At 44.7% G+C, this 14,120-nt stretch overlaps 1 protein-coding gene across 3 annotated transcripts in view; it reads right to left on the reverse strand.

The window, feature by feature from the left end:
• Positions 1–14,120, reverse strand: part of LOC135511174 (disks large homolog 5-like) — a 100,516-nt gene that overhangs the window by 26,022 nt on the left and 60,374 nt on the right. For 2 of the 3 annotated variants that reach the window (XM_064932774.1, XM_064932773.1), the window contains exons 14-24: positions 13,851–14,026; positions 13,584–13,687; positions 12,177–12,269; positions 9,336–10,382; positions 8,724–8,844; positions 8,167–8,320; positions 6,147–6,283; positions 5,939–6,028; positions 5,142–5,310; positions 4,462–4,539; positions 3,556–3,718 (exon numbers count right to left, since the gene is read on the reverse strand). In XM_064932774.1, coding sequence (XP_064788846.1) covers positions 3,556–3,718; positions 4,462–4,539; positions 5,142–5,310; positions 5,939–6,028; positions 6,147–6,283; positions 8,167–8,320; positions 8,724–8,844; positions 9,336–10,382; positions 12,177–12,269; positions 13,584–13,687; positions 13,851–14,026 — 2,332 coding nt within the window. The remainder of the gene's footprint in view (positions 1–3,555; positions 3,719–4,461; positions 4,540–5,141; positions 5,311–5,938; positions 6,029–6,146; positions 6,284–8,166; positions 8,321–8,723; positions 8,845–9,335; positions 10,383–12,176; positions 12,270–13,583; positions 13,688–13,850; positions 14,027–14,120) is intronic. The other variant, XM_064932775.1, reaches the window with a different exon arrangement.

Here is a 14,120-nt window from a genome sequence, read left to right on the forward strand (position 1 = left end):
AAATAAATAAACAGAATGGAGTACCGTAATTAATGGACAGTCCAGCAGGCATCAGCTATGTAGCCAAGTGATCATAGTGTCCAGGGGGCAGAAATAGATGGAACAGGGAAGCCGCCACTATGCTAGCAGGCGACAGGGCATTTAAAGTTAGTTGCCCTCCAACGGAGGTCTGTTGAAGGCACAGCGGATGGAGTATTCGTCGGCAGACCAGTCGTGGTGGTGCAGCGGGGCGCCGTGTTGTCGAATTTAGTTTGCTGGCCGGGAGATGCGTTAGCCACTATTGGCGTTAGCCACTATAGCCAATCGGTAGCAGCGGTGATCCGGTGCCAAGGTCCAGAGTTTACAGCAAGGATCCGGTGGAGTATTGGGCTCTAGCCGTGTATGAGTGGGGTTCGGGTGAACAGCTGAGTAGGCCGGGAGGTGGGTCTCAGGGATAGCTTTGGTACTGGGTGCCACGGTGAGCTAGCAAGCTGTGAGCAAGCTTGCTGTGAAGATCAGAAGTAGTGGTCCATGGATTACGTCAGGAATCCGGCGTTGTTGTGGAGAGACAGTCCGATACTGGTAGACTGGCGAGTATTATCCAGGCTAAGAACAGGGCTGGTATCTGTGCAGAAGGTAAAAGCCGCTAGCAGTGGCTAACAATGACTAAATAGCTAATTAGCTGGTTAGCTTCTGGAGGTTCTTGAATGCGTTCTAAAAATTAAAAAATAATAGCGATACCATATCACATTGGGCAAGGCAGGTTACCGGAAGGTATAATCAAATTAAAAATCGGAAAGAGATTGAAAATAATATTGAAATATATATATGAAAAATACAAAACTACACGAGACATGAACAAAACACGTCTTCACTGCTACGCCATCAGGAGTAGCCAGCGCCATTAGTAAGTGAGTAAACTGATATGACGAAGGAGTTAATCAGGGCAATTTTTTCTATGTTTTCTATGAAAATTCATTGTGGAGAGCTTATTTATATACGAATACAGAGTTTGTCTACTTCACCATCAGCCCATTTTATAGGTAAACTGCAGGTTAATGTACAAAGTCTATTTTTTGAGGATCCAATATGTAATATTGTACAATTATCATAATGAACTTTTCTGTACGCTCTGGACTAAAACCTATCAAAATATTCAATGAGACATTGCAGGGATCTAGCTTGTGGACTTAACATAAAACTTGAGTCGTCGGCATACATGGACACCTTTGTTTTTAAGCCTTGGATTTCTAATCCTTTAATGTTGTTAATAGATCTGATTTTAATAGCTAGCATTTTTGATGGCCATAACAAATAGATATGGTAACAGCGGACACCCTTGTTTAACTCCTCTTGACAATTCAAAACTCTGGGAAGAAGCCGTTATTTACCATTTTACACCTGGGGTTGATATACATTATTTCCCCCCATATTATTAGAGAAACACCGAAATTGAAAAAAGCCAGGCATTTATAAATAAAAGCCAGTCTTACTTTATTAAATGCTTTTTCAAAATCCGCTATAAAAATACTATTCCTTGCTTCTTATATATGTCATGAGGTACTATTATTTGTAGTAGTTGTCATATATTATCTCCAATGTATCGTCCATGTATAAAACCTGTCTGATCAGGATGAACAATACCTGGTAAAAACCCTTTTAATTCTGAGTGCTATGCGTTTTGCTGATATTTTTGCATCACAACATTGAAGTGTAAAGGGCCTTCAGTTTTTTAGCTAGACTGGGTCTTTATATTTGCCATCTGGTTCTTGTTTTAATAGAGAAATCAGACCTTCCTGCGGAGTACCTGAGACTAGCATTTTATAGGAGTAGTTAAAACAATCAAAAAATACTTGATATACCTCTACCGGTATGCCATCAAGCCCTGGGGTTTTTCCAGACTGAAAGGATCAAATAGCCTCAAAGTTTCAGGCATTAATGTGTGACTAAATCATTCTGGATAAGAGTGTCTGCTTCAGTACCAGTCGTAAGTTTGGACCACTACTCATTCAAGGGTTTTGCTTTATTTTTACTATTTTATACATTGCAGAAAAATAGTGAAGACATCGAAACTATGAAATAACACAAATGGAATCATGTAGTAACCAAAAAAAAAGTGATAAATCTAAATATATTTGATATTCTTCAAAGTAGCCACCCTTTGCTTTGATGACAGCTTTACACACTCTTGGCATTCTCTCAACCAGCTTCATGAGGTAGTCACCTGGAATGCATTTCAAATAAGGAGGTGTGCCATGTTTAAAGTTCATTTGTGAAATGTCATTCCTTCTTAATGCGTTTCAGCCAATCATTTGTGTTGTGACATGGTAGGGGTGGTATACAGAAGATAGGGCTATTTGATAAAAGACCAAGTCCATATTACGGCAAGAACAGCTCAAATAAGCAAAGAGAAACGACAGTCCAACATTACTTGAAGACATGATGGTCAGTCAATCCGGAAATTGTGCAGTCACAAAAACGATCAAGCTCTCTATAATGAAACTGGCTCTCATGAGAATCGCCACAGGCAAGGAAGACCCAGAGTTACCTCTGCTGCAGAGGAAAGGTTCATTAGCATTACCAGTCTCAGGTATTACAACCAAATAAATGCTTCAGAGTTCAAGTAACAGACACATCTCAACATCAACTGTTCAGAGGAGACTGTGTGAAATCAGGCCTTCATGGTCGAATTGCTGCAAAGAAACCACTACGAAGAAGAGACTTGCTTGGGCCAAGAAACACGAGCAATCGACATTAGACCGGTGGAAATCTGTCCTTTGGTCTTCAAGTCCAAATTTGAGATTTTTGGTTCGAACTGCCATGTCTTTGTGAGAAGCAAGAGTAGGTGAACGGATGATCACCGCATGTGTGGTTCCCACCGTGAAGGATAAAGGAGGTGTGATGGTGCTTTTCTGGTGACTGTCAGTGATTTATTTAGAATTCAAGGCACGCTTAACCAGCATGGCTACCACAGCATTTTGCAGCGATACGCCATCCCATTTGCTTTTCAACAGGACAATGACCCAACACACATCCAGGATGTATAAGGGCTATTTGACCAAGAACGAGAGTGATGGAGTGCTGAATCACCCGACCTCAACCTAATTGAGATTGCTTGGGATGAGTTGGACTGCAGAGTGAAGGAAAAACAGCCAACAAGTGCTTAGCACATGTGGGAACTCCTTCATGAATGTAGGAAAAGCATTCCTGGTGAAGCTGGTTGAGAAAATGCCAAGAGTGTGCAAAGCTGTCATCAAGGGAAAGGATGGCTACTTTGAAAAATCTAAAATATATTTTGATTTGTGTAACACTTTTTGGGTTACTATATGATTCCATGTGTTATTTCATCGTTTTGTTGTCTTCAATTATTCGACAATGTAGAAAATAATAAAAATAAAGAAAAACCCTAGAATTAGTAGGTGTGTACAAACTTTTAACTGGTGCTGTAAATGACTATAATGTTTTACTCCATTAATAGGAATAAACTTCATCACAGAATCAGATTGACAATTTCCTCCTGATCTCAAATGTATTTGATCCTTAATCCTGCCAGGAAGAAATGAAACAGGAAGTTACCTCGAGGAGTTGGTCACCGTACTCCAGGCCGGCCTGGTGGGCGATGCTGCCTCCCGTCACCTTGGAGACGAAGATGCCGCCGTTCTCGCCACCGACGATAGAGATGCCCAGAGGCTCCGCCCCTTTGTGAACGATCACGTTCCGAGGTTCCTCCAGGTACGGCCTGATGAGAGGGAGGGATGAGAATAAACATCAGAGCTACATGTCAACTCCCCAATAAGGGTCTGGACAAAAGTAGTGCACTACATAGGGACTAGGGTGCTATGAAAAACACATGTTGATTTTCACAATACATATGCATAGCTCAAACACAGAGCCATATTATATTTCACAGGAAGGACCAACAGTCAGAAATAAAAGGGACAAACAGTGTGCTAAAAGACGAAGAAAAGCAAAAAGGTGGTGAGGTGGACTCAGAGGAAGCTTCACACTCAGCATCAGGACGAGGATTGGACCCAAACACACAGAGAATGCCATGCCATCTGCAAAAGGTCACAAACCTTCAGTAGCATGCAGCTTCAGTGAGAATGACTTTACACATGAAACAAGGGGCCACGTAATTTCAAACAAGTCCAATCAAACAAACACAATTGAGAGACAGCACACATCAATCTATCAAATCTGGATCAAGAGGAATAGTTGGGCAGGTTTTCTGGATCTTTGTAAACCTAGCATGAACAGACCTGTTTGACTGGAAGGTGGGATTGTGGCTTAACTGCTGTTCGGGTTGAGAAATACCACACAACACATGCTTTATACATCCCAGGTGTCTAGACCAGATCTCGATGGGCTCTCTCCTTGTTACTACGCCTCAGCGTAGGGGTTTCTGGACACGCCTGGGTCTCTCCCTTTATCTCAAGCATATTAACAGTAAGATCAGCTGTGTCTGAGGTGGATCCAACGAACCTGAGGCTCCTGAGAGAGGAGAACCTCGGCCTAGCAGCCAGAGGGATCCTCAGAAAAGACCTGTTACAGTACAGAGACCTGGAGACATTTACACACATGGCAGATAGAAGAGAAGAAACGAGGGAGGAGATGGAGGAGAGAAAAGCAGACAGGGCAGAGGAAGAAAGACAGCAAGGTGGTGAAAAATAGAAAATATGCAGAGGCCAAACAGTTCTGCTGTGATAAGAAAAACAGAAAAATAAACAAGAATACTAGCCTGGTTCCTTCTGTGTGTGCTTTAGCAAATCCTTCTAACATCGTCATTCCACTGGCATAGTCAGGGGAGTTGGCTAAAGCACAAACAGATCTGGGATCAGGCTACAAAGAGAAATGACAGCAGCATACTGCATTTACCAACAGCATTATAACTGATCTATAATCAATGCATCACACACTTCCTATTTGTATTATTGCCAAACCTCTCCTCGAGTACCCTCAGCCTATTCCAGTACATGCACATCTGATTCAACTAATAAAGGACTTGGTGATTATTTGACCAATTGAATCATGTGTTCTAGTACTGGAACACCACATAGAACTGCTGGTGGCAGGAGGTACTACAGACATGGCTTTACACCTTCCTGCCCCTTTCAAAATCATTCTTATTTTTCCCCCCACTTGTCTCGTCTTTTCCTTCCTACCGGTCTTTCCTCCGCTCTCCTATTGGCACAGGGCTGACGGAGAATCTGGGCAGGGTGGAGATAGAGCTCTGTGATTGGCTGCTAGCGAAGGAGGAAGTCTCCAGGTTGAGAGGTGAGTGGGGTGGAGTGATGAGGCTGGGGCTGCTGCACTCTGAATGGGACAGGGAGCCTGGAGGCGAGGGGCCGGGGAGAGACGAAGGGAGGGGGGGGAGAAGAAACTTAAAATGAGATGAGAATGTACTTAATCAATCCCAAAAGGAAAATGTGTTTGTCATTCTTACAACCGTAGTAAAAACAATTAAAATGCTCAAAACAGTTCAAACATTGTAGTAGGACGAGAGGGAGAGAATTGGTCCATAGTTCCAGTATCATTTCTCAGAGAGGTAATCAGGTTGGAAATACCAGGCACAAGCATGTCCACCCCCAGCTTTAACTTCGAGGGACCGAAAATCTATACGATTAACCAAATGTTTCCCTTAGTTTAGTGTTATGACTAAACTCAGCAGTAAATCAGCAGCTCATTTAAAGATGCTGTAACAGGGCTGTCACATTCTCCTCTGAGAATACATGAGCGTAGTCAGCTGTTTGACTTGGAATAAGTTCTTTAGTTGAGTGGAAAATCAGTGCTCTAAAGGCCCATTGGGTCCAGTGTCAGAAAATATGGGTAGAGATGCCCAATATTCAGGGAACAGGAATCTTAAAAGTTAATACATTCATTCATCCATCCAGCCATTTGTTTGTTCAATCATCCATCCATGCATAAATTAATCCGTTCATTGCTCTATCCATGCATGTACCTCTGTCAGAGCCCAGCATGGACCGTGGGTAGCGGGGAGTGGAGGGGATCTTTATCCTCTCTGTCCGGTACTGGACGTTACTGGACCAACCTGATGGAATAGAGGAAAAGTCCATGCGCGTGTGTGTGTGTGTGTGTGTGTGTGTAAGCATGTACTGTATAACATGAGCGTTGTGTGTGTAGCATGCGTGGGTGACTGACTGACTGACCAAGGCCCAGGCGAGCGCTGGAGGGTAGTGAGTTGGTACCATGGGAGGTGCTGCTGCTGCGTGACGTGGACGATGTGTAGTCTGCTGCTGGACGCTTCTGGCTCAGGTCCAGGCTCAGACGACCCTGGTGCTGCGGACTGACACACACACACTCTAACTACATAATTCATGGGTTGCACTTAGCGTTATTTACGCACACCATTGTTATAACATGCATCTTGAGGACTGGTGCACGACTGAACGTGCACGACTGAACTCAATACATTCTCAAACAGGAAGACATTTCAAAAGAAGGCAACTAATTAGTAGAAAAGCCTTTGGTCATCAATGTAATGTCGTCACAGACTTCACATGTTGTTCAACGTTAGCTAGCTAGCTAAGATTGAGGGGAGAGCATTTAACCTAGCTAACATTAGCATTGCTAGGTATATTTAACAAACTTTCCTTACTAATAGCAACCTTGCCATCTGTCTAAAGTCAATTTGACTACATTATAATGATAACCAAGTTGTTTCCTACTAATTATTTGCCTACTTCTGCAATGGCATCATATTTTTAACCTGTTGAAACTCTGGGGGCGCTATATCATTTTTGGATAAAAAGATGTGCCCGTTTTAAGCGCAATATTTTGTCACAAAAAGATGCTTGACTATGCATATAATTGGTAGCTTTGGAAAGAAAACACTGACGTTTCCAGAACTGCAAAGATATTTTCTGTGCGTGCCCTAGAACGTGAGCTACAGGCAAAACCAAGATGAAACGGCATCCAGGAAATGAGCAGGATTTTTGAGGCTCAGTTTTCCATTGTCTCCTTATATGGTTGTGAATGCGAGAGGAGTGAGTCAGCCCTTTCTGTCGTTTCCCCAAAGTGTCTGCAGCATTGTGACGTATTTGTAGGCATATCATTGGAAGATTGACCATAAGAGACCACATTTACCAGGTGTCCGCCCGGTGTCCTGCGCCGAAATTGGTGCGCAAAAGTCAGCTGCAAGTATTTTTCCACAGAATTCAGAGAAGAATGCAGGCTTCCACGAACGATATATCAATGAAGAGATATGTGAAAAAACACCTTGAGGATTGATTCCAAACAACGTTTGCCATGTTTCGGTCGATATTATGGAGTTAATTCGGAAAAAAGTTTGACGTTGTAGGTGACTGAATTTTCGGTTCGTTTCGGTAGCCAAATGTGATGTACAAAATGGAGCGATTTCTCCTACACAAAGACGCTTTCAGGAAAAACTGCACATTTGGTATGTAACTGAGAGTCTCCTCATTGAAAACATCCGAAGCTCTTCAAAGGTAAATTATTTTATTTGGTTATCTGGTTTTTGTGAAAATGTTGCGTGCTAAATGCTACTCAAAATGCTAAGCTAGCTTAGCATACGCTTACACAAATTAGTGAATTGCTATGGTTCAAAAGCATATTTTGAAAATCTGAGATGACAGTGTTGTTAAGAAAAGGCTAAGCTTGAGAGTAGGCGCATTATTTTCATTTTATTTGCGATTTTCAGAAATCGTTAACGTTACATTATGCTAATGAGCTTCAGGCTATAACTGTATACAGGTTTTTTTTATAGCCAAACGTGAACAAAACAGAGCGATTTGTCCTACACAAATAATATTTTTTTGAAAAACTGCACATTTGCTATGTAACAGAGTCTCCTCATTGAAAACATCCGAAGCTCTTCAAAGGTAAATGATTTTATTTACTCTTACACAAATTAGTGAATTGCTATGGTTCAAAAGCATATTTTGAAAATCTGAGATGACAGTGTTGTTAAGAAAAGGCTAAACTTGAGAGTAGGCGCATTATTTTCATTTTATTTGCGATTTTCAGAAATCGTTAACGTTGCGTTATGCTAATGAGCCTGAGGCTTTAGTCACGATCCCGGATCCGGGATGGGGAGTTTCAAGAAGTTAAGCCACTATACTGTAATTTAGACAAAACAGTAATTTGTCCCCGTTAAGAATGACTGGGCATCTTGGTTTTCAGGGCAGTTATTCTGTCTGGGGTAGTTACCTGTGGTGTTGGTTGTTGTGCTGGTGTTGGCAGATCTGGGAGGAGACAGAGGGACAGTTGTTGGTGTGGACTCTGTGGCTGCGGACTGTGTATACTGGGTTCCTCATCACAGCAGTCACTGCTGGACACGGGGCCAGGCCACGATGGGCCGAATCTGACAACACAACACACACTGGTTTGAGAACATTACCACACTGGTTAGAAGGGAGGAACACACTGGTTAGAAGGGAGGAACACACTGGTTAGAAGGGAGGAACACACTGGTTAGAAGGGAGGAACGGTTAAGAGCATTGGGCCAGTAATTCGCTGGTTCCAATTCCCAAGCGGACAATGTGGAAAAATCTTCCATTCTGCTCTTGAGCAAGGCAGTTGACCCCCCAAGAACAACTGCTCCCCGGGCTCTGAGGACATGGATGTTGATGAAGGCAGCCCCCCGCACCTCTCTGATTGAGGGTTGGGTTAAATGCAGAAGACGCATTTCAGTTGAATGCATTCAGTAGTACAACTGACTAGGTATCCCCTTTTCTTTTTGATGCGTGCGTGTGTGAGAGACTCACTTGCAGACAAGGTACCGTTGTAGACTGTGGAGCCGAAGCCCACACTCTGTCTGTGGAAGCGGTTGGGGGAGGAGCGAAGCATCTCTCTGGGCTCTGGAGAGTGATCATCATTGGAGTAGCTCTTGTGATTGACAGATACAGAAATCAATTAGTTTAATGATGATAACCAGAAACAGCAGGTGAATAAGGAGAAGAACCCATTTCAGAGTGTTGGGATGACAATCACAGTTCAATAACCAGGAGCAGAAACAGGAAGAGGAGACTAAAGGAGCCTTTTGAGAGTGTTGGGACGGGACCACAGCCCCTGGCTCAGCACTGTGAGACATGGTCTGCTTATTGCCTGGAACTCTGTGCAGAAGTATCAAGCAGTTTCTCTCTTTGTATTTTGAGACATAAGACATCTCTATAGTCTTAAGTGGCATCCTCTCCTCTACCCGATCACAGTTGATGTTAAACATAGTCTTGGAAGGTGCACGCAACATAAGAGGGTGCCTTCACCTGTTCAGTTCTTTAACGTCACTGTAGATGGAGGAGGAAGCCTTTAGGGTAGACTATTGTGACCGGCCCTTGTGAAAAGCACTATAGATAGCATCACATTAATAACAAACTGACCTGGAAGGAGGGCAGGGTGATGGACTGGGGGGTCATCCTACGTCTGAGCGCTGGGGCAGATTTAGGGCGGGGCCTCTTTACCTCAGGCTCCTCACCCCGGGTTCGACCAATGTCCTCGTCACATGACTTCCTCTGTGTCAAGACCTTCCCGTCCAGGAAGTAGTGGTTCCCGTTCCTGTCCCTCTCTCGTTCCCCACTGCTCTCCCCCATAACCATGGCAACAGCCTCCCCTTTGCCCCCGTCGGAGGTAAGCGTGCAGTCGGAAGCAGAGCTGCACTGCTGTTTGTGTTTGAATTTGAACGAATCATTGCGGGTGGGCGGAGTCGGAGGTGTGGGTGTGGCCGTAGAGGAGGAGGAGAGAGACTCCATCTTGGAGGGCTGCGGGGAGTGGGCCACCAACTGACTGGACGACAGGAACTCCATCTTGGAAGACTGGGGTGCCGTCTCAGGCCGTGGTTTGAAGGCATCCGGGTTGAAGATAGACTTCCTCTGTTTGGGTGACTTGAAGATGGACAGTTGGGTCGGAGTCATCGCTGTGGTCGTATCCACGGCGACGGACATCCCACCTACGATCACCTTGGGCCAGGTGCCACCACTTTGCTTCCTCTCCAGGGTGGTCTCCATGGTGATGCAGTCGGCAGGTTTAGAGGGGTCATAGGTGATGGGGGGTGGGGGTGCATTGGCATAGGGGGACCCAGAGCAGCACTCCTGGAAGGCGCTGGGGCCGTAGCGGCCCGGGGGACCCAGGCCGAGGTCAGAGGACGGCCGAAGGCTGGTTGAGTGGAGAGACACCATGGAAAAGGGCTTCCTGATGTCCCCGTACACCCCCATCCCCTCCTCAGGTTCACCTGCCCCACCCTTCCTCCTCTCTCCAGGGATGTTGACGTTACTACCCCCCCCTCCTGTGTCGGGGCAGAAGATGTCTGTCTGCGTGGAGCTGTTGTGTTTGAGGCTGTTCCTGGAGAGTACCTCGGAGAGACGGCCGTTGGACGATGACTCCCGCAGGCTCTCGAAGATGCTCTGTCTCGACGAACTGTGAGGAAAGAACTGGGGACATAAGAGGACAGAGAAAGAGGTGTGTTAGGAATAGTGAACACATTTACTTTCCCCCCGAAAACAAGTATTAGACTATCCTGATATCTAGCCACTGCAGCGTAGCAGTAGAGACTGCTGAGGGGCAGCTCATTACGGCTGGAACAGAGCAAATGGAATGGCAATAATTTGATACCATTCCAATGATTCCACTCCAGCCATTACCTGCCTGTCCTCCCCAATGAAGGTGCCACTAACCTCCTGTGCAGTGCATTAGTATCTAAAGTGTTTGTTATTGAGAAATTCAAATGAGTACTAAAATTAGTACCCTCTGTAGCATTTCTCTGCATATATCAATGATGTTGCTCTTGCCGCCGGCGATTCCCTGACCTACCTCTACGCAGACGACACCATTCTGTATACATCTGGCCCTTCCTTGGACACTGTGCTATCTAACCTCCAAACAAGCTTCAATGCCATACAACACTCCTTCTGTGGCCTCCAACTGCTCTTAAACGCTAGTAAAACTAAATGCATCCTTTTCAACCGTTCGCTGCCTTGCACCCGCACGCCCGACAAGCATCACCACCCTGGATGGTTCCGACCTAGAATATGTGGACATCTATAAGTACCTAGGTGTCTAGCTAGACTGTAAACTCTCCTTCCAGACTCATATCAAACATATCCAATCCAAAATCAAATCTAGAATCGGCTTTCTATTTCGCAACAAAGCCTCCTTCACTCACGCCGCCAAACTTACCCTAGTAAAACTGACTATCCTACCGATCCTCGACTTCGGCGATGTCATCTACAAAATAGCTTCCAATACTCTACTCAGCAAACTGGATGCGGTTTATCACAATTCCATCCGCTTTGTCACTAAAGTACCTTATACCACCCACCACTGCGACCTGTATGCTCTAGTCGGCTGGCCCTCGCTACATATTCGTCGCCAGACCCACTGGCTCCAGGTCATATACAAGTCCATGCTAGGTAAAGCTCCGCCTTATCTCAGTTCACTGGTCACGATGGCAACACCCACCCGTAGCACGCGCTCCAGCAGGTGTATCTCACTGATCATCCCTAAAGCCAACACCTCATTTGGCCGCCATTCCTTCCAGTTCTCTGCTGCCTGTGACTGGAACGAATTGCAAAAATCGCTGAAGTTGGAGACTTTTATCTCCCTCACCAACTTTAAACATCTGCCAGCTGAGCAGCTAACCGATCGCTGCAGCTGTACATAGTCCATCAGTATATAACCCACCCAATTTACCTACCTCATCCCCATACGGTTTTTATTTATTTACTTTTCTGCTCTTTTGCACACCAGTATCTCTAACTGCACATGACCATCTGATCATTTATCACTCGTGTTAATCTGCTAAATTGTAATTATTCGCCTACCTCCTCATGTCTTTTGCACACAATGTATATAGACTCTTTTTTGTTTAAATGTTGTTGTTTTTTAAAATTCTGTGTTATTGTCTTGTTTATCATTTACTCCATGTGTAACTCTTGTCTGTTCACACTGCTATGCTTTATCTTGGCCAGGTCGCAGTTGTAAATGAGAACTTGTTCTCAACTAGCCTACCTGGTTAAATAAAGGTGAAATAAATAAAATAAAATAAGGTTGTTGCAGACTCAAAGATAACTAAAATGCAAGGCCAGTTTGCGGTAAAGTTTAGATTAACCTTCAAGTCAAAGCCCTATCCTAAATGAAAACGTTATGTGGCACCACACTGGCTGGAGGAGAACTTTAAGCCACTGCGTATTGAAGGAGCTTGGTACAAGGGGCCAGTTTAGATTCACCTTCATGAGAGAGAGGCTTAGAGAGTCCCTACAGTTCCTCAGCAGAGTCTCGCACTCCGTCACCGACTTGTTGTCCAGAGCGATGCCGTTGATCTGGGGAAAACAGAGGACACGCTCAGGAAAATACTACTCAAACTCCACCTTTCTCAAACACACGTTCTCCTAGGCTGAGAATTAACCTAACCCTAAGAGATTCTCTGCCCCCGAAGAACAGTGCTGGAGACTGCATTCTGCCTTCCTTCCTGCTGCAGCGGCTCTTCTATCAGAAACGCGGGCCAGCGGCTCTTCTATCAGAAATGCAATTCCCACATTTCAATGAGAATAGGACTGTGGCAAATTATAATAAAATACTGTGGAGGGGAGAGGGGCGCAGGGAGGGAAAAGAGGACATTTGGTAATAAATGCAAGCCTGAGTCTTTTCTAAAAAAAGAGGTCAGACTAGTGAATATTTAACACTACTGTTTGAAGCAGTTTATTCCATCTGTGGGACTGACAGCTTAGTCTGGGACATTGGAGTGATGAGCATTAGTATATGCAGATTGTGCACTGACTGCATGTCGCTCTAGGGTCAGCGCGTTCAAGTCCTTTCCCTACTAACATCATTAAACATCTACCGTATATGCGAAATATAACCTGCTACATTCATTAACAACTACAAGGACATCGTATAAGATGATACACAACCATGATTGACATGTGCAGGCATCTGATCCAACAGTCGCTAATTACTAACACTGAGCAGTCATCTCCCATATCAGCTAGCCTGACTTTACTATTTAAGGTGAGAGTATCAACTGGGTGTATCCCAAATGGCACCCTAAGCCTGATATAGTGCATTACTTTTGACCTTGGCCTAATGTGCTCTGGTTAAAAACCATGCTGCATGTAGGGAGTAATAGGGTGCACTACTGCGACACAGCCCTGGTCTGCCATTAGAGGTGAGTGGGGAGACATTAAGCCCAGTAGCTTTATTAAGCAGTAGAGCTTCACCGTCAGGATCTGGAGGATTATGCTTTCTGCTGCAGTTGGTGGATCGTGATTAGAGAGCAGGTCATTCTGCTAGGTAGAGTGATGACTGGCTATGATTCTGTCTGCCACTAAGTCACTAGAGACATACATGGAACAGGGGTGAAATCAGGTGATGGAAAAGGAAGGAGAGGTTGGAAGATAATGGATTAGAAGAAGAGGAGGAGGAGAAGAACAAGAGGAGTAGAGCAGGAGAAGAAGTGGAGTAGAACAGGAGAAGAGGAGTAGAACAGGAGAAGAAGAGTAGACGCGGGAGGAGTAGACATGGGAGGAGTAGACGTGGGAGGAGATGGAGGATGAAAAGAGGTGTAGGAGAAGAAGAGGAGTCGTAGATGTGGGAAGAGGTGGAGGATGAAGAGGTGTAGGAGAAGAAGGACTCACAGCAATAAGTCTGTCTCCGACTGTCAGAGATCCCTCCCTGGCAGCAGGACTCCCCTGGACCAGAGCCGTCACAAACACGCCACTCTCCAGACCTATACCGCTGTCTGGATTAGAGAGAAGGATAGAGGACAAAGATATAAAAGCCATATCCACTAGATGGAATATTATTAAAAGGGATGCATCATAAGGCAGAGTTCAATATGGAAGGTGCCAGAACACTCATTACCAACGTTAACTCGAAATAGAGTTTGTCAAAAAAGCTGGTACCTTTGTGTCCGATTAGGTTGATGTGTATGGGGGTGACCAGCCTCCCTCCCAGGGACTTCCTCCTGCGCACCACCATGTTGATCAGTCCGCCTCCATTAAGCACCGCGTTCACCACCTGCTTCCTGTCCTTATTGGTCAAATTCACATCATTTAACTTCAGCAGCCAATCGTTCACTCTGAAAAGCCGGAAGTGAAAACGTGTTATTGGAGATGAGGAAAGAACAGGTTGTGTTGAGTGATGTTAAAAGTAACAGATGGAAAAACATTTAA

Source organism: Oncorhynchus masou, chromosome 23 (assembly GCF_036934945.1).
Source record: "Oncorhynchus masou masou isolate Uvic2021 chromosome 23, UVic_Omas_1.1, whole genome shotgun sequence".
Classification (NCBI taxonomy): domain Eukaryota; kingdom Metazoa; phylum Chordata; class Actinopteri; order Salmoniformes; family Salmonidae; genus Oncorhynchus; species Oncorhynchus masou.